The sequence below is a fragment of the Clytia hemisphaerica genome, unplaced genomic scaffold (genome assembly GCF_902728285.1).
Source record: "Clytia hemisphaerica strain Z4C2 unplaced genomic scaffold, Clytia hemisphaerica genome assembly, whole genome shotgun sequence".
In the NCBI taxonomy this organism is placed as follows: Eukaryota; Metazoa; Cnidaria; class Hydrozoa; order Leptothecata; family Clytiidae; genus Clytia; species Clytia hemisphaerica.
In genome coordinates, this window is record NW_027103585.1 from 808,861 (window position 1) to 834,671 (window position 25,811).

At 36.8% G+C, this 25,811-nt stretch overlaps 1 protein-coding gene across 2 annotated transcripts; it reads right to left on the reverse strand.

Moving 5' to 3' along the window:
• Positions 1 to 238: 238 nt before the first annotated feature.
• Positions 239 to 25,811, reverse strand: LOC136801363 (uncharacterized). Of its 2 annotated transcripts, XM_067057998.1 has the most exons (4): positions 20,647 to 20,717; positions 9,322 to 10,715; positions 5,843 to 5,938; positions 4,682 to 5,528 (listed from the first exon to the last, which is right to left on the reverse strand). In XM_067057998.1, the coding sequence occupies exons 2-4, from the start codon at positions 10,696 to 10,698 to the stop codon at positions 5,025 to 5,027; spliced, it is 1,977 nt and encodes a 658-aa protein (XP_066914099.1). In that variant the 5' UTR covers positions 10,699 to 10,715; positions 20,647 to 20,717; the 3' UTR covers positions 4,682 to 5,024. The 2 variants fall into 2 exon arrangements, with proteins under 2 accessions (XP_066914100.1, XP_066914099.1); XM_067057999.1 differs by lacking the exons at positions 4,682 to 5,528; positions 5,843 to 5,938; positions 9,322 to 10,715 and adding exons at positions 239 to 1,881; positions 24,839 to 25,811 and having other exon boundaries at positions 20,647 to 20,716.

Genomic DNA, 25,811 nt, shown 5'->3' on the forward strand with positions numbered 1-25,811 from the left:
AAGCAAAGAAAAACTTTGGAACCAATGCAAAGGTAAACAAAATGGGGGAGCGATTAAAATTTTCATTTGTATGGAAACGGGGTCTGAGTCTCCCTTGAAGATAGATGGTGTGGTCAGGGAAATGTCAGGCTTGTGTCCGTTGAAGAACTGTCTGTTCGGGGAAACGTCAAGTAATCCAAGATTTAAGGAATAAATTGATTTTCAGAATCATTTTTGGTTCCAATGAATGGCAACTTGGTAAAGTTTTAGAAAACATAACTTTTTATTTTGAAATAAACCTCCAATAATTCATCAAAACGTGACAATCTTTCATTTTCCTAAAATATTTTACAATCTAATCTTAAAATTCGAGGAAAAAATAGACTAAGATTAATTAAAGTCAAGCAACCTCTAAATATTGTTTAAGTTTAGTGCCTGAATAAAAATATCAATACCCATACTATCTGACTGTTGTAAGGGATCAATATTATCAATTAAACGTGCTAGCAAACCATCTTGTGGCTCATCAATGTCATCAACCTCAACTTGACTTAACTGAGGTTGATTGACATCATTTACGTTTGCATCATAGCCATACCATTCTAAATCATCAAGTGCAATCCTTTCATCATCTTCGTCATATGCAAGACTTTGAACTGTATTCAAGTCACGGTTACGTAAATCAATCATTCCATTGTCCCACATTCTCATTGGACTCCAGTTATGTTCTGTTCTTACAGGATGCATATTCCAGGACATTGTAAACGAAATTAATGAATGATTGATTCGAGGGAGGAATACATAATGTAAGATGAAAAGGTGAACCTCATTATTCTGTCAAGCAACCCATCACTCTCCATGTTTTGAAACAAGTAATAAAACGTACAACAAACACACCTAAAAACATCACGCCATAGCCTCTCGATGCGCTGGTTTTGCTGAGAGGTACCTTTCAAGGCACTACCTCTGTTTAAACCACGTAACTGTTCCATTCTTTGCCATACTAAAACATTTTCACCTCCATAGTCACTTCTAACCCTAGAAGGCACACCGAAGTTTTCCGTTGCATGTTCAAAGTTTTGCAGTACTGTTTCAGACTTATTATTTGTAGAACACTTAAGATAGGTAATCATTCTGGAATAGCCATCAATGGCCCCGTGGATAACAAATTTCCAGGACACCAAACTATGGTGTCCATCAATATGCCACAGGCTATTTGGAGCGCGGACATTATAGCTTCTTCGTGACACAACTATAGCCCATCTAATACTTGTACCTTCTGGATCAACGAACCTAATACTTTCTTTAACACGTTTTTGCTGAACATGAATTCCGTTTGCTTCTAAAAATCCATACACCAGTGAAAAACCAACAAAACAGCCATGTTGTTGGAAAAAGGAACGTACAACTTGATTCAGCTCCATATCTGAAATATCTGAAAACCTTCCAAAGTTTTCTAAGCAATATTCTTGAACACGTCTCAAAATAGTTGACTTTGATACCATGAACATTTCTGCTATTTTGGTCCAGGAATTACCCATCTCCCTCAAGTTAATTAAAATGTCTCTAGGAATGACAAATTTAGGTCTGCCAGGTCTATTATCATTTACTCTTGGAGTTTCATGAAATAATGTTGCCAGTGAACTTGGCCTAGTCCCCATAGTTGCCAGCGAAGACGAAAACAGGTTAATCAATTCATTAATATTATTCAAAATTTCTGAAATGAATGGTGCATAATTCCCTGGACCTGGCAATATCTGAGCAAGAGCAAATGCTACACCTTCAAGCCGAGAAATAACAATTTCAGTTTCATTTCTTGTGCTAGCTTGATTAGCAGTGTCAAGTAGCTGTATTATATCATCAAAAAACTGTTCCCATGTTTCTGCCATTTTTAACACACTTCTGTAAAAAAAAATAAAAGTGTTTTAAATTTTAGATTTAAATTTGCTGTTTAGCCAGGTTTAAATATTCTTGAAGTTGATTTTACCTCAAAAATAGCCCTTGATTCAAAAATTGCAATGTTCAGGGGGTTAATTTCATGAATGTAAAACTAATATAATTACAATGCACCCTTCCATAAATGACTGGATTTTTTTCAGAGCCAATTTTTGGGTATCTTCAAAATTTTGGCATGTAAATTTTATCATTAAAAACATAAATGAATTATACAAGCAAGTCTTTATAAATCTTTATAATTTTTAGCATTGAAACTGATTTAATAATTCAACTACAGGTTCTGCTCCCCAGAATGCTGGTCGTTAGTTTTTCTTTTGTACTTTTTGACCCAAACTCACAAGAGGAACAAATCTTTCTTTAATACATTGTATGTTAATTCTACCACCAAATCAGACAAGTTTCTGAACTTTTTAACTCAAGGGTTGACTTTTATTAGCTTTATTGCAAAATTATCTTCAAAAACATTATGCCATTTTTGAATTTAAATGATTCTATCGCCACAGTGTTAGAAAATAAGTCAAAAAAGCCAGGGTGGAATTTGAAGATACACATGAGAAGAATAATAGGTCAAAATTTTAGATCTGTAGCTTCTTTGTACCATGAGATATAAAGTGTTGAATAACGTCAATTTTCACCTGCATTCTGAGGTGCATTGTGATTTTAAGTGATTTCTTGCGCTAAATCGAATGTTCGCTAAAAAAACTTTTGATTGGAAATAGGTAGTGCTCTGAAATTTTCACAGTTTTTGTAATTCATAAAGGCAATCAATTTTAGACTGATGGTTGATTTAATGAAAATGTAAATGATGTCAATTATTCTAAATGATGGGAATAACCAGATTTTCCCTAGCAACAATATTTTGCTTTTTTTAGGCTAATAAAACTGTCAGAATATTCGCGTATTCTTCAGTTTGGACACATAGTGTGCAGAGGGGTCCAGCCCCCAGCATTTTTCAGGGGAAAATAGGAAAATAGCTAAGGAAAATAGCCCCCAACTAAATTAATTTAAAAACGTAGCCCCCACCTTCATTAAGCAAAGTATCAAGGAATAATTGTTTGAAAACTTTTACTAAATTTATTGTACCACAGGCAAAAAATTTTTTCAAAGAGGGGTCAAAACCTTCCCCACAGCATAGATTTTTAACATAATTTAAAATATTTGTAACCTATAAGCTCTGCCCCCAGTTCCATTACTCAACACTCAGCCCCCCTCTAGCAAGCTAGCCCCAGTATTTTTTGAAAAATGCAGCCCCCAATCAAGCAAAAATGGTTTAGCCCCCCCCCCCCTAAGCTCAGGGGACACTTTCGAATGATAAAGAAGAAATTTTGAGTAACAGAACGAAGAACTGCATTCTGGGGTGTAAAAAGTCACATTTTTCCCATGTTACTCAATATTTTTTTGGACGAAAACAATCCTTGTTTGGTACACCGAAACTACCCTGCACATATTCAACTTGGTTAGGAGACAAACAAATGAACATGGGACATCAAATATAACAGAAGAAAATCTCTTTTGAACACAGAAAATAAACTAGCCAGTAGTTAATTTTGTTTCAAAAAGAAAAAGACATAGATAAATACTAACCCTAATTACTGCTAATGAATGTGCTGTGAAATTTGTTTTAGGTATGGACAAAAATATGTTTAATGTACAATCAAAAGAAAAAAGTCAATCATACAAGTACGTTCAGAGGAAATTTAATTAAGAGTCAGCCACCTGTAATTCTGCTTATGAAGGCAAGATTTTTCGCACTGGCTTTTTTTAAATACTAAATTTGAATGAACACACCATAAAGCCAACCACTAACCTAACCACTATATGGTTAGATATAAAGATAAATATCAACATAATCATATATAATCTAAAATAAAATATATAATGACACTATGGTGAGGTATAGAGGTAAATACCAGCATGTAAAATATATGTCATCAAAAAAAATAAAAAATAAACCTTTTTAGAATTTTCATAAAAGCTATAATGCTATTGCGAAAAAGCACTGAGTGGTTAGGTATAAAAATAAATATCAACATATAAAATATATAATCTAAAATAAAATATATAATGATGTGCTATGGTGAGGTATAAAGCTAAATATCACCATGTAAAATGTCATCAAAAAAATAAAGTGTTTTCGTTTTTAGAGTTTCATAGAAGCTATAATGCTATTGTGAAAAAGCACTGCAGAGCCAATATCAAAAGAATTACTTGAAAAGGAACAGCAAAACCTAAAAAATAAAACAAAATCAAAAGAGCTTCCGCTTGCTTATTATGCAATTTCAAACATTGTAAGAGATCTGAAGAGATTCTGTTAGAAGATTCCATTAGAGTAATACTGCAATAAGTGTTATATAACAAATCTCTGAAACTAATTCTGTTGGAGTACCTAAATATGAGGAAATCATAAAGCTGGTTTTTGATTACTGTAAAGTTGAAACTTTAAAAACTATAGCTTGCTGTAATAAGTTTCTCAAGGAATTAGTGACACCGCATCTTTGGCACACAATATTTGTGCATTTACCAATTAAAGAAGATGAAGTTTCTTCAAAGCTTGATAATTTGAAACATACCAGAGCATTGACGTTTCAAGAAAATAGGAAGAAGGACAATGAAAATGAGGACGCAACAATACAAAATTTAACGAGGGTGCTGGATTCATGTAAATCATCTAGAGTTGAAACAATTATAATACAATGCGAACGTTTTTATTACCACTTTTTCAATGAAAACATCATTGCAATCGTGAGCAAATTTAAAAACGTTAGAAATTTGAATTTAAGACTATATTATCAAGAGATGAATGAAGACGTTGTCTTGTGCATATTGAAACTGAAAAACCTACGAGAACTTCTAATTCCTAATGTTGTTCTTATCACTATAAGTTTTGAAAAATTGGCTGAGAGAAATGAACTGCAAAAGCTGCATATTAACGGCACTGTCAACATTACTGAGCAAAATATTTTAACGTTCCTGGAGTACAAGTTGGCTCTCTATAACTTTCAAAATATATACAAAACAAAAAGACATCAAATAGTGTTCAAATCAAAAGATCAAAAGGCATGCATGTTGAAAGAGCCGAACAAGTAAAACTAATATGTATTGAAGCTCTTTTTTTTATCTTCCTCCATTGCAACAATTAGTGCTGATTTCATCATGTCAACGTCCTCCATTCCATCAGGTATAACGAGGGAAAAGTCACAAGTTGATGCACAAATTTCATCTACTTGTAAAAATCTCACTTTAATTTTTTGAGAAGGGTACAGAGAAAAGATATTTGATGTTCCTGTGACAAATAGCAAAAGTTTGTTTATATCTTCATTGGTAAAAGTAGATAGAGCAAATCTTAACTTTTCTTTGTTGGATTCTGTTGCCAATTCATTTGCCGCAAATTCAAGTTTTGAGACAAGAGCTTCTGGAGAAATTTCATTTGTGCTTTGAATGAAAAACTTTGCCATCGAATCAGGATTGTTAGTGATAGCGCGTAACACTCCAAGGATTTGGAGACCACATCTCAATTGGTCTAAGGATGCCTTCCTCTTTACAATGATATCATGGATCATCATGGATTGGATTATTATGAATTTAGTTGTTTCCTAAAAACAAAAAAATGACATCAAAATCAGAATCAAAATCATGAATCTTCTGGTTGTTCAGCCAACAAGCAAAATCTATTGCTAATAAACCAAACGCTAAAAAAATCCAATATTAGGCCTGCCCATGAGTCAAACCTTGTGTGTGCTATAATACGCAAACCAATACTTCGGCAAATTCTAGTAAATTTTAGCAGAGTTTGGACGTGCTATTTTTGACACATGCAATTGATTTTGGACTGTCGACGTAGCCATAGCACGCTATAATGGCTAGGCCTACAAGATGGAGGGGTGTCAATAGATCAAAATGAACTTACATTTAGAATACACACTTCGCCGACTTCCTCAATTATCTGAATTAGATTCTCATCTTGAGACAACGTGTGCAGTAGCTCAGAATCGGCATCTGTAATCTAAATTGAAAATGGAACAAGCACATTGCATATTGGACCTACCTTATGATAAATATAGAATGGAAATAGAAATGGATATAAAATAAGAAACAAATAGTATGTTCATCCATTTTCACCTATTTTTCCGTCGGCGTTCGTTTAAGGTACCCCCTTTGTACGTTTGTTTTAAATTGTCTCCTATTTCTTACCCCCCCCCCCCGAAATAGTGAAAGTTTTGATTTTTATACCCATTAAAATTAAAATGTTTTTTCAGTGTATAAAATTACTTTGGAGTTAATTGCCCTTAATTGGAAAATTAGACAAGGTGACTTCAAAGTTAATATTTTTTACACTTTTCTTTTGTCATGCTCTTATTGAAAATTGGTTGGTTTTTATAATAAAAAAACTCCAATTATTATAACATGTATGGTCAGTCTGCTCTGTCATTTATGTAGTAAGGGATCTTCTCAAAAATAAATTCGCTTAAATAATCGAATTTAAGCGAAAAATTCGCTTAAAGAATCGAAGTACTTCGATTATTTAACAATCGAAATTCGATTATTTAGTCACCTCAGTTCGATTATTTAGTCCCCTCAGTTCGATTATTTAGTCCCCTCGGTTCGACTATTTGATCTTATGATTCGATTAATTAATCCTTTTGATTCCAAAATATAATCGAATTTTTTCCAAAAGATAGTCGAATATCGGTTATTTTTTCTTACGTAGATCGAAAACAGCGCAAACAAGCCTTTGTCTACTGTGGATTTGAAAGACAAAAGAAAAAATATTTTCAAAAAGCCGTAGTCAAATCAACCAATGACTGCATAATTCTTCTTACCTTTAAGGATTTTTGATCTACCAAGGGGCATCATAAATTATGAAATGATAGAATAATCCTTTTGTGAATCACATTATCGCATCATCTTTAAGTTTCTTAATGTTTGGATAACAATTCCACGATCTCTCCACGATAAAGTACTTCTTTCTTTTTCTATCTTTTTAATTTCCACACACTTTCCTCTGTGATCAACCTCTCAACACAGTTGCTTCTTATGTCTTTGTTATTGTTTTTCGATTCGAAAATAGCACTCCATCGCTGTGTTCATGTTCAAATCAAAAAGGGCAAAACAAAAAAAAGATAAAAGGATAAAAGGGAGAGCACTCACAAGATCAAGAATACGTCATTACGTCATATAAAAGCAGGAAGAAAACAATCTTTTGCTCTATTGTTCTGTTCGCAAAAGTCAATCATGGCATTTTGATTGGTCAATGCAACATTTTTTTCTTACAAGTTACGTCATGCTCTATTATTCTGTTTGCAAAAATGGATTCGAATTTTACATCCAGGTTTTTTTTAATGGCTAGATAAGAGATCGAATCATCGCGCAGAATTATTGATGTTGTTGCACTTTTTCTCATCTAAAAAATGAAGTCGTTGCATTGTTTTTCGCGTGAGTTCTATTTTTTGCCAATCAAATTGCGTCACGCATTCGAAAGATTCGAAAATGTTGCAATCAAAACATTGAATTCATTTGTGAGTTTGGTTTTGAGAAGAAAACATTTTCTAAAAATTAAACCTAAAATATTGTGATTTTATTCATATTTTGTATTTTTGAAAAGACTTTGAAACAGAAAGTTATAACATTTATTACATTGAGATATGGTTGTAAGAGGTATGTATGTATGGAAATGGAATGCTTTGTTTGCTTCAGTTTTCACTACAGACTTTCCTCCCTTCGAAATTTAGTTTTCGATGGGAGCCTTTATTTATCTAAACTTTGTTTTTATCAATGGTGATTCATTTTTGGATATCAAAAACTCCCAAGGATAACCAGTAAGTTTTATTTATTTTGGAGGTAAAAAATGCTAAAGAGAATGAGTAGATATGTGTCGATGATTTGTAAAATAAAGGGATTTCTTTTTCGAAATTGCGCTTCCATTGAAACGTGAAGTTAAAATTGACGTTGAAAAAAGATATAACTTCAAGGCAAAAATATCGATGAAAATTGGATTACAACCTGTACTTTTTTATATATCATTTTTTAGCATTTTTTATCCTCTTCACTTGCGATGGGTGGGAAAATTGTCCAAAACAAACAGCCGAGTTTAACCGAAAACCAATTTACCGAAATTCGGTATTTTTGAGAGGATCCCTAAGATATAAGCAAAAAAGGATTAATTAATCGAATACAAGGATTAAATAATCGAATAAAGGAGATTAAATAATCGAATATAGGAGATTAAATAGTCGAACCTATTCGACTAAACGACGGCAGCTATTCGATTAAATAGTCGAATCATTAATCGAACTTGATAATCGAAAATCGATTATATTTTTGAGAAGATCCCTAAAGTGTTATCAATAAAGATAGAAAGCATTGTTTCACATATAACATTACGGAAAAAAATCATGATCGAAGCTCGACCCCCCTTCTTCAAAAAACTGAAAGTACACTGAATGTAAACTTGACCCCCCCTCCTTCCTTTGGCGACAAAAGTACTTTCTGAATGCCCCCTAGGCACTCAAAAACAATAAACAAAATGGTCATCAAAATTTATTAGCAACTATAATGAAAGCAACAGGAAAATGGTCAAAGGGAATTACCCCAAAAACCGAAAAAATTTTCGGCCATATTTTAGGGTACCTTGCACTCTATCTTTCTGCCAAAAATAAAAAAAAAACTAATGAAGAATTTTGCACAAAGTCCAAAAAACCCTATTTTTAGGCAGTTTTTGGCCCAAATTTTTAAACTTTAATTTTAAACTTTTTAAACAGAACTCAAACTATTTTTTTTCTGGAAATCAGAATAGACTTGTTGGTTTGATGTCACCTGTGGTGTTGAAATTTTGCTAATTATAACACCTCATTACTCTTCAATGCTTAAAAATTATAGGGGAGGTCAGATAAGCAGGGGAAAGCTCCGGTAAAATCATTAAATGGGGGATCATAGTTAAAGGATATTGGAGTGATTTTCCCTAAGGAAATGAAGGTTTTTGACACTTTTGGGACTAAAGTCATTAAATGAGGGGTTATTATAAAATGACTTTGGTGTAAACATTGAAAAAGTGCAAAACTACAATTTAGCACGGAAGAGCACGCTCGACTCCCCTAGATTTCCTAAAAACGCGGTCATGCAGTAAAAACGCCAAATATGCCAGATGGAATATTTACTGTGTCTTTAGAGCTTTAGCGTACTGACTGAAATCTGCTTTATATCATGTTAACAAAGGTATAGTTTCCTCCTGGGTCAGTTCCCCCCAGAAACCTTAGGCTCCTCCCAGAAAAAATTATTGGGCCCTTTGTATAATTTGCAAAAAATTTGCCCCCCCCCTTTTGGAAAATTTTTGGGGAAAAATCCCCCCCCTGGGAGAAAAATATGAAAGTTCTGAAGTAAAAAACATACCTCTTTGATGTAATGTACATAGACACCATTTGCAACCTGTTCCAATGTTACAAATCTTGCTGCTTTCGAAATAGATCCACTACAGATGTAATTGTACACTGCTGGCGAGAGAAATGGCAATCCCTGACAACCATGGACTATGGAGTGAGCTATCACTTTTCCAACAGCAACATAGATTTCGCTCAATATAGTGTTTGCACTGGTTTTAGGCAACATGTTGCCTGCATTACCCTCAAAGAGCTTATCAATGATTTGGTGAGACACTAACATAAAGAACTGGCGGGTGAGACCACCAGCATCAATGCCAGGTTGATTTTCAAATTTGATTCTAATTGGTGTCTCAGGATCAAAGTTGGGATTTTTGTAATATGAAAAGCAATCTTCAAATAACGTGTCCTCGTTCACCGCCAATGTGTGTCTACTTCGTGAAGGATTGGTAGTAATATTTGGGGCAGAGTTATCATTTCTTTCCTCCTCAGGTGTAGAGGTGTTATTGTTAAAATCTGCAATGGCATTGGCAGCCTCATTTATGTCTGAGTTACTGTTTAGAAGTTCATTGAGGGTATCTGCTGGAACATCTGGGAAAATCTCTGATAAATTAACATCTCTGCTACATCCTGGTTGGTTTGAGGTTGTTGAAATTGCAGGTCGTGGCCTCAAAACCGGTGGTAAAAAGTCATCATCATCATCTGAAGATGTTTCATCATCAACTACAGGTTTTCTGTTCAATCTAACATAAAGCTTCCCAGTACCCTCAATCTTTTTAATTTGCTTGTAATCAAAGCTGAATGTTTCTTCAACAACTGGGGTATATATACGACCCAGATCTCTTTTAACAAACTCAAAGTCTGTTTTTTTTATGTTGGGAATTCGGTTTCTCAGAACATTACAGATTTTTTCCCTTATATCATCTTCTTTGAAGTCGCTTTTCAATTCGACAAATACTTGTTTTGTGTGAACACTTGCCTGGGTTATGGCATAGTCATCAACATAACCGGTAACTGGATCACAAGAAGTTTCTTCTGGGTTAAATGGGTGCAACAAACAAATTTCATGGGTTGTAATTTTTATTTCCACCTTCTTACGCTTTCCTGCTCTGTTCGGGTGGTTGGGAGTAGGAATAGAACACGATCGTGCTGAATTTCGAATTAAGCTTTGGGTCCGATCAATCAAGGCTGACGCTGTTGCTCGAATAGGGCGTGGATAGGATGAAGGCCCTGCTTGTGAAGGTGATGGAGCAGGTGTTGATCCCTGTAGGCGAGGTGCTGAAGTAGGTGTTGATCCCTGATTGGGAGTTTGTGAAGCTGAGCCACCAGCTGTTTGTGGTGATAATGCTGTTATAACTTCTTGGATTACTTGCTGCCGTAAAGCATCCATTTTTTATTAACAAAAAGCTGGAATAAAGTGAGAAACCATTCTCAAAATACCAGACCGCCTTAATTGAACAGTTCGACAATCGAACTAATCGAACTCAATCAAACTTAGTCAAACAACAAAAGTTCAATTAAATTGATTAATCGAACTAATTGAAAATCGTAATAATTGTGAGAATTCGATTACCTTAAGGGAACTAATTTTCGCTTTATTCGCGGTTTTTTGGCAAAAGATTTACGAAGGAAAATAAAAGGAAAATAGGAAAATAAAAGAAATTTGTCCCAAAAAGGGGAAAATCGTGAAAATTAATTCTTGCGAAATGCGGTTTTTTCAATTTTTTTTTCGACCGCGAAAGTTAGCTCCAGCGAAAATTAGTTCCCTTAAAGGTAGTTCGATTTTAATCGTTTCGAGTTTGACAAAGTTTGATAACATAATTTGTTCGACAAGTTCGACAAATATATTAGTCCGACCTGGTCCGACAAAGTTAGATAACAAAATACATTTTCGAAGTCTTTTTATGCAATTTTCACATAAATTTTTGTCTTTCAATAGCCGCCAAATAGCAAAAAAATTATTTTGCGGTCGGCCGCATGACAAAGCTTTTGCCTCACCCGCATTCCGGAAACACAACATTTTTTTATATTTTCGCCTAAGTAGATAAAATGTAAACAGTCTAGGATTATACTAAATTAAGGGACATCCCTAAATTAAGGGCGTCCCTAAATTAAAGGACATTGATTAAAATCATGTCCCTAAATTTAAGGACAGTCTCTAAATAAAGGGACATAAATTTTCAAACCTCAATTTTTTGACAACCATTCATCAGCGGGCCTCCATTTTTACAATGCTTCTCCACTAGCCCTACGAGCTTGCAAAATATGAAATCCCAACAAAGTCGAGAGCCGGTTAGTGTAAAACGCAGGTCACAGGTCGCAGGTCACAGGTCACAGGTCGCAGGTCACAGGTCGCGGTCACAGGTCAACAAAGTGCAGACCGGAAAAAAAAATAAGATCATAACAGATACATAACATAACATCAATACATAGCGCATTAAATTACAAAAAAGTAATACATGCTATTTAGATATTATAAAATGACAATTGAATAGAATAACAACCTATTTTGACATATTGACACTTACTTACAAAAATAATGACAAAATCATAAAATATGATGCCTAGCAAGACAAAAGCACGAAAAATATTTATTATGCAAAATGTGATGTGGATGGTGTGAATGGATATAAAATGAAACCAAACAGAAGCTTGCAAGGACCCTAAGAGAGTGGTTTTAGAAGGATGGAACTAATTAATTATTCAGTTATTATTTTAATGTCTTAATGACAATTTTTGACAAAAATATTAACAGAATCATAAAATATGATGCAAGAACAGACAAAAAAACGAAAAATATTTATAATACAGAACGTGATGTAGATAGTGTGAATGGATATAAAACGACACCAATCAGAAGCTTGTGAGGTCCCTAAGAGAGTGGTTTTAGAAGGATGAAACTAATTAATTATTCAATTGTCTTTTTAATGACTTAACGACAATTTTTGACAAAAATATTGACAGAATTACAAAATATCATGTCTTACAAGAGAAAAACACCAAAAATATTCAGCATGCCGAATGTGATGATAACAATATGGCTGGATATAAAATTACACCCTTCAGAAGCTCGTGAGTTCTCAGAGAAGGTAGTTTTAGAGCGATTTGTTTAATTATATGGAACCATCGTATAACATTACAAACATTACAATATGTAATATACCTGTTATATGTATAATATGGTTTCAAATATTTTCTGGTCTGCGTTATACACGGCGCAAACCACGAAAGATCGATAAAAGCACATGGTTAAATTTCGATGTTTGAAATGGTTTTATATGGATGAAATTGCTTGAGAATTATGTTTTTGATAATTCTTTGTGTTTTCCAAACATTTTCCTCTGCAATGACATTGATTATAGTTAACCTGTCATCACTGACCTGTGACCTGTGACCTGCGACCTGTGACCTGTGACCTGCGTTTTACACTAACCGGTCGAGAGCTTAGACTAGAGTTATTTTTGTTGCAGCTTTTTCCACGCGCTTTTTATCAAATAAAAATTCTGGGAAGAAAAAAGCTATGTTTACATCTGAAAGTCGTCGGAACTTATTATCAAATAAGAATTCTGGGAAGAAAAAAGCTATGTTTGCATCTGAAAGTCGTCGGAACTTGGTCCTAATCGTGTAAAACAAAGACTTTTGATATTAAGTTTCATGTTTTTGGTCATTTTAATGATTCTATTATTCAAATTTACAATACAATTTTGTTTTATAAAAGAAAATAATAAAGTTTTGAGTAACATTTTGGTCTCTATTTTTCAAAATTTCTTTATTTTATTTGGTCTTAGTTTTACACGCTTTATAGTTCAAACGCGTTTAATTTAGAAAGATCAATTAATTTGTTGATTCAGCGTTCGTCTGACGTAATTTTTGAATTCTAGCTCAGCCAAAATGGTCGTAATAACATACTTTCAATGGAGTGCAAATTTCAGAAACCGCTGATGCACCAATCTAAAGATATTTGCACTTTAATATTTTTGTCCCTTAATTTAGGGACAGTGTCCTTTAATTTAGGGACTGTCCCTTAATATAAGGACCCCTTAATTTAGTATAATCCTAGACTGGTAAACAACGGCATAATTCTGTTTCCTATCTGTCGCGCATATAAAATTCAGATTTATTTGCGTTGGCAAAAGATTCTGGCTTCTATAGTACAGTATTCATGATATTCATGACGTAATCTTTTTATACGGAAGCACCCAGAAATAACCGGAAACCGGAACTAGTTCTTTTGTTATTTTGCCACTAGTTCTGGTTATTTCGGATGCTTCCATATAAAAGATTACGTCATGAATATCATGAATAGTACAGTACTTTTGCGTCGTAAAAAGCCAAATTTACATTGGCTTCAACCGATCACTTCGATCGATTCAACCTACCACTTAACTTAATTCGACATTGATTGACTACAAACGATTCGACAATCAAAATTTACGATTGACATCCCCTGGTCTTGCTCTTGGGAATAATGTAGATGCTATTTTTAAAAGAGAATTCTTCAAACCAGTCAGTCAATTGAAATCAATTGAACTGATCGATCAAAGCAACCAAACTTGATCGAACTCAATCAAAAAAGCATAGGCAAGCATGTTTTGCCAGATTTGTTTGCAACTAAGCTAATAATATACATCTTTTTAAATTATACTGTTAGCATAGAAAAAGCTTAGATTTAAATATTAGTAATGGCTCTCATTTCCACAAAAGGAACTCTGATAAGGCTTTTATTTGGTGCCATGTCACTTGTTCGACAGTGCGCTTGTTCGACAGCTTAGTTGTTCGACATTTTGATGAAATTGTCGAACAAGTGGGCAGTCTAACAAGTAACAAGTGAGCGCTCAGTTGTTCGACAGCCCAGTTGTCCAGACGATCTCAATCGAACGGAATCGACGATCGAACCAGTCGAACCAAATCGAACGCAATCGACCGATTGAAATTCGATTGTCGAACGCAATCGAATCTCAATCGAATGTCAAAATTCTGGGTAATATTCGATTGGTTCGATTGTTGTTCGACTGGTTCGATCGTCGATTCCGTTCGATTGAGATCGTCTGGCTTTATAGACCTTTTTTTAAAGAGGCAGCCATGTTGAATAATTATGTACTCCAGCATAAAAACAATGATACAGCCATATACATAATTACTGTATCATGCATATTTTAAAAATTATGCATGGCTGTATCATTGTTTTTATCTATTCTATTATGGTTGAGTTACAGGAGGCTCTGGGAGCCCATTCTCGCAACTATAGATGCTTTAAGTAAGCATCCCGTCAGCACCTTGAACTGACTACCCAATTCCCCTCACATGGTATGGGTTGACCGGGCGAAGGTTTGTTCACTTGCCAAGTGAACCGTTGTGAGTGGGAATCGAACCTCGCCTGTACAGGAATCAAGGTTATACCACAACGCCAACAACACAATGCTGGAGTACATAATTATTCAACATGGCTGCCTCTTTAAAAAAAGGTCTATTCTTGCAGCTTCCCAACATCCAAGCTCTCAAATATCACAAGCCGAATGAAATTACTTTCGATTTTCCGTAGAAATTATGCGATGAACTATCTGGGGGTCAATGATTCGAAGATCGAACGCAATCAAACGCAATCAAACGCAATCGAACATCAATCGAACGCAATCGAATATCAATCGAATCTGAAAATTGCGGTAATATATACCTTTTTTCAAAGAGGCCACCCTGTTGAATAATTATGTAGTCCAGCAGAAAAACAATGATAAAACCATGCATAATTATTACAATATGCATGATACAGTAATTATGCATGTCTCTATCATTGTTTTTATGGCTGGACTACATAATTATTCAACAGGACGTCCTCTTTGAAAAAAGGTCTATTCGATTGAGATTCGATTGCATTCGACAATCGAATTTCAATTGGTCGATTGCGTTCGATTTGGTTCGACTGGTTCGATCGTCGATTCCGTTCGATTGAGATCGTCTGGAGTTGTTTGTCATTCACTTGATCGACTCTGATATTTTCGACAATTACAACTCTTTCTCATCCTTAATTCAAAGTTTTTATTCTTTTCGCACTTTGTTGTACTCTAATCCTGACCCCAGAAAAGATCAGATAATGAATTGAAAATAGAATTTCTTAAAATAGACATCAGAATGGGAGGTCGTCAGTACTCCGACACTTTCTAGTCCGACAGTAAAAATGTCCGACGTTGGGTTTGACGAATGCGTCAGTATTCCGACAACAATTTTGTCCGACAACGATAGTAAAAAAAAACATATAAAAAACTTAATATGAATCGCGGAAGAGGAGGCACATCTTTTAAAAAAATCCAAAGTTCCGATTTTGAGGTTAGGCCCCTAAACCCGACTTTTCTTAAATTTTGGGAAGCTTGTTAGGATTAGGCTTTCAAGAGTCAAGAAATTGGATTTAGCTGTTTTACGACCCTTCTTTAGTGATTTACAACCCTGACTGTTCCTTTATTTCTAATTATGTGAAAATTCCGCCAAAATGAACTTTTATTAATATTAATATTATCTCACTGAAAAACCCTTATTCAACATTCGACACTTTAAAAAGTGACGTCGGAAAAAAAGACTTCCAAATTTTAAGTTTATTTTATAGATTCGGACTATTTTACTGTCGGACTAGAAAGTGTCGGACTAGTGACATGCACCCATCAGAATAGTGCATTAAAAATGCTAATTACCGCATTTGTTGAACAACTGAGATGTTGAACAACTGGGCTGTCGAACAACTGAGCGGTCACTTGTTAGACAGTTCAGTTGTTCGACAATTGTCGATCAAATGTACTGTCGAACAAGTGGGATTTCCCCCTTTATTTTGTTGGAGCTGAGACTATGGAAAATGATGTGATGTGATGATAAAAAACACAAACAGACAAACCTGACAAAACAATGCCGAAATCTTATAAATATTTTCTTCTTTATTGCCTGCTGGCTTTAATGTCCTTTGAAGCAAGAATCTGTACTGGTGCACAGCAGACCGTTCGACCAGTTCAAAGCTTCTTCTACCAGTATACGCCTTTCATTAATTTTGTTACGTTACTAAATATAGCTACGTATTGAAATCACGATTGAGCTAACATCAGCTAACATACTTAGATTTAGCTACGTCGCTTTATTTAGCTACGTAACTATAATAATGAAAGGTTTCGTACTGTCTACTTTCCACTCCAGCAATCACCTCGTGCGCACGTAAAAATTCCAGACCGGAATATTTAATTTACAGAACAGATTTCAGAATTTTGAAATTTTACAGACCAGATTGCTGTTTGTCTAAAGAAATGCCTGATGAATTAATTTATTTCATCGGGCATGCCTGATGAACGTATTTTAGTTCTTCAGGCGGGCCCGATGAATGTATTTTAGTTATCAGGCGTGCCTGATGAACGTATTTTCGTCCATCGGGCATGTCTGACGAATCAGATTGTGATTTTGATGACCTGAAAAAATTTGATGCAATTTTGCTACCAAAAACCAACCATACACGGGGAACATACAATAAGCTACAAGGGGAACGTACAATAAGGTACAAGGGGAACATACAATAAGGTACACGAGGAACGTACAATAAGGCGCACTGGGACCGTACAATAAGGTCATACAATAAGGTTCACGGGGAACATACAATAAGGTTCACAGGGAACATACAATAAGGTACACTGGGAACGTACAATTAAGGTACTCTGGGAACGTACAATAAGGTACATTGGGAACATACAATAAGGTCAGTGGCGGCCTGGCAGGGGGTGCAGGGTGTGCAGTGCACCACCCAGAAAGACCTGAGAGGGGCGCCAAAAAAGCTTTTCAAGGGGGCGCCAAAATTTTCTTTGATCTTTGGTTGGGCGATTTGGCGCCCTTTGACACGTTTTTAGTGCCTTTTATAAGTGCAATGTAAATTTTTTTCGCCTGTGGCGCTTCCTTCCGCTTCCAAAACTACTATCAACATTGAATTGCGAAACGTCAAAGCAAGAGAAGTGTTGTGTATCCACCAGGGGTTAAAGAGGATGCTTTCCCCAAAAATGATGGATTGATCGAAACTGCTCGCTGTGGTTTTTGTGGTCTTATGCGGACGGGTGCATGTCACTAGTCCGACATTTTCTAGTCCGACAGTAAAATAGTCCGAATCTATAAAATAAATTTACAATTTGGAGGTCTTTTTTTCCGACGTCACTTTTGTCCGAAAAGGAAAGATTTGAAAGAGTGTCGAATGTTGAATAAGGGTTTTTCACGGAGATGAATATTAATAAAAGTTCATTTTAGCAGCATTTTGACATAACTAGAAATAAAGGACCAATCAAGTTCCCTATTTGCATGTTCAGAATTATGCTATTATAAGGGTTTTAAATCACAAAAGGAGGGTGGCAAAAACAGTTAAATCCAATTTATTGACTCTTGAAAGCCTAATCCTAAATCCTAATAAGCTTCCTAAAATTCAAGAAAAGTCGGGTTTAGGGGCCTAACATCAAAGTCGGAACTTTGGATTTTTATAAAAGTGCCTCCTCTTCAGCCATTCATATTTCGTTTTTTATATGTTTTTTTTACTCGTCGGACAAAATTGCTGTCAGAATACTGACGCATTCGTCAAATCCAACGTCGGACATTTTTACTGTCGGACTAGAAAGTGTCGGACTACTGACGACTTCCCATGCGGACTGACTTTCTCCTTTTTAGAATATCTTTTGAGCTGTTTGACCTTTCTTACACCAAATTTTTTTGCCTGCCGCGCCACAATTACAAAGAACCCTTATTCCTGCCAACTTTCGGAATTTCAGGGCCTCTTTCAGCCATTGATCTTTAATGGAGAGTAAAGTAACACCAGGAAATAACAAGGAAATAGATATCAAGTTATAATTACCACCACCTTTCTATAAATAAAAGTTTGTTAACTCAGAAATTCCGGGTGTTACTTTCAACCAGTCACTGCTCTTACAGTTTAATATTTTCACTTAATGGTGGAGGGCGCAAATAAGGACAAAAATACCGGCTAGTTCGAAACGCAGGTCACAGGTCACAGGTCAACAGGTCACAGGTCACAGGTCAGTGATGACAGGTTGACTCTAATCAATGTCATTGCAGAGGAAAATGTTTGGAAAACACAAAGAATTATCAAAAACATAATTCTCAAGCAATTTCATCCATATAAAACCATTTCAAACATCAAAATTTAACCATGTGCTTTTATGGATCTTTCGCAGTTTGCGCCGTGTATAATGCAGACCAGAAGATTTAAAACCATATTATACGTATAACAGGTATATTACATATTGTAATGTTTGTAATGTTATATGATGGTTACATATAATAAAACTCATCGCTCTAAAACTACTTTCTCAGAGAATTCACGAGCTTCTGATTGGTGTAATTTTATATCCAGCCATATTGTTATCATCACATTCGGTATGCTAAATATTTTTGGTGTTTTTCTCTTGTAAGACATGATATTTTGTGATTCTGTCAACATTTTTGTCAAAAGTTGTCATTAAGTCATTAAAATAATAACTGAATAATTAATTAGTTCCATCCTTCTAAAACCACTCTCTTAGGGACCTTGCAAGCTTCTGTTTGGTGCCATTTTTTATCCATTCACACCATCCACATCACATTTTGTATAATAAATATTTTTCGTGCTTTTGTCTTGTTAGGCATCATATTTTATGATTTTGTCATTATTTTTGTAAGTAAGTGTCACTAGGTTGTTATTTTATTCAATTGTCATTTTATAATATCTAAATAACATGTATTACTTTTTTGTAATTTAATGCGTTATGTATTGATGTTATGTTATGTATATGTTATGATCTTATTATCTTTTTTCCGGTCTGCACTTTGTTGACCTGTGACCTGTGACCTGTGACCTGTTGACCTGTGACCTGCGTTTCGAACTAGCCGCAAAAATACCAGGGGCGCCAATTTCATAGTTTGCACCACCAAGAAAATTAAGCCAGGCCGCTACTGAATAAGGTACACGGGAACATAAAATAAGGGGCAGGTCTAAAACGCCTAATACCTACTACCTAATACTTACTACCTAATACTTAATATTTACTGTATATACCTCAAAATTGCTCGAAAATACCTTTAAAATAATCAGCATGCCAAATATGACCAAATCTGAAAATTTGGTGTTAAAAAAATTTCAACTTTTTGTCTTATAGCGTTTTAAAGACATGAAAATATTTTCTCTCTTTTTTTCTCTTCACTTCATTTTCCTGCGCTTTTTCTATATAGTTTACAGACTACACACATTTTGTCAAGACACACTTTTTCGTAGGAGAAAAATATTTCGCTTGCTCATTCATATTAGTTTTATTTATAAGAATCAGTTGAGATGATAAAGCCCTACAAACTAATGTATGACACTTTACTCGATAGAATGCCTATGTTTAATATATGATGACCTATATTTAACCTCAAAGAACGTTTTAGTAACGTTTTAGCCATTTGGATCTTTATAAAGGAGACAGGGGTGTATAAGAATATTACTGTTTTAGATATTTGCACATGTGTTCTTATAATTAAATTTAAATCAAAGTCACAAGAGCAGTAAAAGGAAGAAAAACTAAGATAATAACCTTAATTGCTTTGTACTCATATGAGGTGAAGAAAATATTTACTTTGTTTAAATATTCTTTTAGATAACACATTCAAATTCTACGAAACCAATTTTCTCAGAATAGAGATTTCGAAGGCGGAGGAGAGAGCCAGGGCATTGAAGTTCTGGTCTGTAAAGTATCCAAACAGATTAGGTAGTCAGTATTAAGTATTAGGTAGTAAGTATTAAGTAGTAGGTATTAGGCGTTTTAGACCTGCCCATAAAATAAGGTTCACGGGGGACGTACAATAAGGTACACAGGGAACGTACAATAAGGTATATACACGGGGAACATACAATAAGGTACTGGGGAACGTATAATAAGGTACATGGGGTACGTACAATAATGTATACGGGGAACGGCACAATAAGATACACTGGAACGTACAATAAGGTACACGGGGAGCGTACAAAAAGGTACCCAGGAACACACAAAAAGGACCAACAGAGAGCGTACAAAAGGTACCCTGAAAGCATTCAAAAAGGACCATGGGTAGTGTACAAAAAGAACCACACAAAACGTACCAAAGGATCCCAGAGAGCCCACAAAAGATACAAGGGAGGGGAGCATACAGAAAGGTAAACAGGGAGAAAAGAGCATCTATTATGATCTAGTTTTCTTTTGAGCATCTGGCATCAAGGCTAAAAATGGGGCACTGAGAAGAGTGCAAGCTTTTCCAAGTTTTGACCATTTAAATATCTAGACAATATATACATGATGGAAATCAGAAAGAAATTTATGCTCACCTTCTTCTCAAGATAGGAATGGATTGGATTTCCATGTGTTTCAGCTTCTTTCTCCACCCTTCTTCTTCTCCTAACGTAGATTAAGAAAAAGGTCAGGAACGATACCTAAAAACTGTTCTATCGAAAGTTATAAGCCATTGAAATATGTCACGTGACCTCTTGCTGAGGGATGTCGTTTTCTGCGAAAATCAATACATTAAACACAAGTGGTCGAAAGGGGGACTAGGCAGGAAGGCACACAGTGTGATCTACATGGTATTTTCAGTTCTTGAAATGAAGACAATGACATGGCAAATATGTACAGGAATAAAAACTAGAATAAAATAAATGAATACACAGATACGCGTAAAGAAAACACATACAAACACATATAGTTATAAAACAGCAAAAGTGACAAAATGACAAAAACAGTAAACAGTAAATAGTACATGTAAACAATATTGAGTATATGGCTTAAAATGACAAAACAGGAGTAATAGTACTAAAAGGCAGGTATAAATAAACAAGGCTTAAAATAAAACGAAATTGCTAAATTAAAAGGAAGCTCCCTAGATGCTGGGGTGGGTGGAGGAGCAAAAATACAGCAGTCAGCACTAAGAAATGAAGAACTGAAAAAGGTCCATGTGAAGAAACTGAGGCCTTATATAGACATGAGAGTGAGGCTGAACCAAGAGTCCGGATAAAACCAAAACAAACCAAATGCATCTAAACTCTGATATACAAACATATATCAGAAACTTAAACACAAGTGGTCGAAAGGGGGACTAGGCAGGAAGGCACACAGTGTGATCTACATGGTATTTTCAGTTCTTGAAATGAAGACAATGACATGGCAAATATGTACAGGAATAAAAACTAGAATAAAATAAATGTCCAAATCCAATGTGGGTGTTAGTTAGGTAAAGATGAAATATAGGAAGAAATAGAATGCTGGGCGTGCAAGCGCTGGGACAGGGGCATATGTAAATAGAGGTACATTGCATCAGACTTCCAATCACCCATGACTGCAATGGAGTCAAGAGGTACCCCGGCCTCCAAAGCAAAGGTGGCCCCACCACGTCTGAACGAGTGTGACCCATATTGACGGGGTGAGAGCCCAGAACGAGAGAGGTGAGCCTGAAGGATGCACATAAAATCCCGGTACACAAAAACCCGATTCGAGGCAAGGTGGGAATCCCTCCAACAAAAGGCTTGATCGCAAGGAAGGGCTCCCGGGGTGAGGGAAAAAGCACGGGACACAGCCAAAACCGGACAGAGGTGAGAAGAGGGTATGGCAACCAGTGGTATAGTAACAGTACGTTGACCAAACTGGATGGTTTTGCTCCACCTCACTCTGATATGCACCCCTGAACCAACAAACGAAAAATCAGACCTAGTGAGAAAGGTACTAGACGAGAAGTCCCTCTGGGAAACAGGCAAAAGGTGGCTCTTCCTGAAAAGACCAAAAAAGGAGACCAGACACAGTGCCCAGAAGGAAGCCTGCTTGCTATCTAGGAGGTTGAGTTGGGAATGAATGAAAGAGAGGATATCCACAGTGATGGGGAGCCTGGGGACAGGAGGGATACCCTTAGATCGCTTAATACCCTTGAGCACAGAGGACAGGAACCAGTTGTCGAGGAGGGGGTTGGGGAAACCCATCTCCCGGTGAAGAAGACCAACAAAATTCAAATAAACACAAACAGACTGTGGCAACAGGAATCGTGCTAGGTAGGCAGCATACATACAGAGGTGAATACGTTGAACAGGAGCAGGCGAAATATTAAGCATATTACAAAACTGGAGATAGACCTTTCGGTGAGTACGGTAGGCCTTGCGGGTATTGACAGCGTAGGTGGCTTCACGATATAACTGCACTTCTGCCAGCAGCGAAGACGCAAACTCTAAAAGGCAGAGCGAAGGCATGAGCCAGACCCATATAAACCAAGAAGAAAAAAGAAACAGTTCTCAGACATGTGCCAGACAATGTCATCGGAAGGATCAAACTGATCGAAACAGTTACAAAGATACTGGAGAAAAGCTGCAAGATGTTTGTGTTCATGCAACCGAGAGACATGATCAGCAACAACATTCAGGACCCCCGGGACATGGAAAACTTTGAGGCGAAAGTTGTATGTGGCTGAGCACCAGAACAGACGCCTGAGGTAAGTCATCATGAGCGGGTTGCGAGATGATCCTTTGTTTAGCATACCCACTGCAGCCGTGTTGTCACAGTAAATATGGACTACCTTATTACACAAGTAAGGAGCCCAGCGTTCTAAGGCAAACACAATGCAAAGAGCCTCCTTGTAATTGATGTGCAAACCTGCTAAAGCAGGGGCATCAATTAACAAGTTGGAATAAAACCAGTCGTTCTCAAACACTGCTCCAATACCTGTCTTGCAGGCATCTGTGTGGATATTAGTCACAGGTCGCATGTCATGGAATGAGCACTGACCGTTAAAAACGTCAAGAAAATCTAGCCACCAAGAGATGTCCTTAAAAAATTCCTCATTGAGCAGACACTTGGATGACTGCTTATGCAAGGAACCCATAAGGTCCAAGATCCGACGCAAGAAGGTCCTGCCGCCATAGATGACTTTGCAGGCCCAATTGAGACGGCCAGCCAGCTGTTGTAACTGTCTTTTAGATGCACGAGCTCGGGACTGAAAAGACATTAGAACGTCTCTCAGGTCACCTAGCTTTTTGGCAGGAAGTGCGAGAGTCAATGTTGTAGTATCAATCTCAACACCAAGAAACACAAGTTTCTGGCAAGGTGAAACAAGCTTAGAAGGACTGATAGTGAAACCTAGGGATATCAGGAGTGAGTGAAGGGTATCAAAAGCAGCTTGGCATTCCTGCTGAGTCCGACCAATGACCAGGAAATCATCAAGATATACAATGATCAAAGGAAAGCCTCTTCTCTGCATCATGCGCCGAACACTCTGGGTCAAACGATGAAATATACCAGGAGCGCTGCGGGCTCCAAAAGGGAGACGTGTGTCTTTTAGATACGTGTAGTGCTCATCCCCACTAAATTTCCACTTCAAACCAAGAGCAGCATGGTTAGCAGGGTGGACAGGGACAGATCTGTACGCGTGTCTCAAATCTATCTTGGCGATAAAGAAATATTCCCCTATCAACCGACAGGCGTCGTCTAGGGTCTGAAAAGATTGTTTCTCAATATCAATATAAGAATTGACACCCAAACCGTGGGGCATCGAACAGTCGTGGATCAAACGGAGATCCTCTGAATCAGGCTTTGGAACTGCTCCAAGTGCACTGACAATAACAGGTTTTTCATTCGCTAAAATATAATTTCCGGCTGAGAGTTCCTCCAAAATAGTAGCTTCAACTTTTTCTTTGGAACCCGGGCCAACTGCAGAATTGTAGTTGTCCATCTCCGCAGGGCTGATTGTCGCATCTGCTGGGAGCAATTGAAACCCATTGACCACCCCGTCAAATAGAAATTGACGGTCCGGATCATTCAGGAGTTCTTTGTCCCAAACTGCAGAGTCAAGCGGAGATGGAGCAGGTTTATTGGAAAGGAGTCATTGAGAGCCACCCTCGCCCACAGGATGAAGGAAACCTTGGTGAGATTTTCCACAAACCTGTGAACCAACCTTTCGGTTACAAGCATGAGCAAACTTGCAAGGAGACTTCTGACATCCTTTCCGAGAATTGAACATGCGACAAATCTCCAAACCGGAGGAGAGATGAGACATGATGGCTGGACCCTTATTGTTACCCGCAAGGCCTGACAAAAAAGAGGAATCACTCTTGGGTGTGGAAGTATCATTGCCCAGCCCAAATCCACGAGGTAGCTTCGCAGCCCAGCGAGGCATAAGAACGACCTCATGTAGGTGACTATGGTCAGTACTCCATGAGAAACCATAGGTGTGCTGCAGAATCCGAAATTCATCATCATACTGCAGCACGGATTGCCATGTGTACTTAGTCGCCAGCTCTAAGACCTTGATCGCATAGGAGAGGTATTCCTGTACATGGAGGAGAGTGGAAAGCTTCCCAGAAAAAAGTAATTCATAAAAAATACGAAGGTTTGCAATATTATACTGTTCAATAGTAACACTAGACAATTTAGGTTTTGTGTCTTGTAAAATTAAGGCCAGCTTACAGTTGTTATCATAAGAGAGAACTTTCTCATCTTCAGCTGGTCGAATTCGAGAAACAAAGTCAATTATACGTAAGGCTTTACCTCTAGTTACATCATTTGCACGAGTTGGACGAAGGAACAGTTCATTGTGAGAGATTGGACGGTTAGCCAGGAGCGAGTCTTGCGAAGCCAAACCAGAATTCAAATGAGGAAGGGAAGCAGCAACATCAAACGAAGAACCAGAGAGATGCGATTGTGTTTGTTGTTGTTGTGGTTGAGCAAGGAGCGGACGGTGGAGCAAAGTAGACATAGTGTCAGTCGAAGAGCGATTCAAAATGGCGGATCGTGACGAATGGGTTTCCTCTGAGCGAGAAGAAACGGGCGGAGTGGCGGAACGAGAAGAGAGGGACCTTGAAGCTTTCAAACGTTCCAGTTTTTCTGTTTGACGTTTAATCTCATCCCTCAAAACATTTTCTTCGCGATTTTCTTGATCTTTCCTAATTGATTCTAGGAGTTCATTCTCTTGATCCTTCAAGAATTGTAAGTGGCGGCGATATTGATCGATCTGATCAGAGGACAACCCAGCATCAGGGTTTTCCCTGGAGCTTGGAGTTTGTTGTTGTCTGCGTTGTTCGGTACGATCAGCACGAGAAGTATCAGTAGGAGAGGGAGATGGCGACACTGGTCCTTGACAATTCTTGCTTGGAGGACCAAAGGTATGATCGTCATGGGTCCTCTGACAGCCAGGGCATTTCTTTTTACGTGTCCCACTTCCCTCAGTGGTGGGTGGAGGAGTACAAGGTGGTGTGGTCAAGAACATTAGTATAGTGAAGCATAATCTTTCGGCAAGCATGTTGAAGTAGAGTTTAATACAGTATACAGTATACAGAGTAGATAGAACAGGATACAGAACAGCAAAAATACAGCAGTCAGCACTAAGAAATGAAGAACTGAAAAAGGTCCATGTGAAGAAACTGAGGCCTTATATAGACATGAGAGTGAGGCTGAACCAAGAGTCCGGATAAAACCAAAACAAACCAAATGCATCTAAACTCTGATATACAAACATATATCA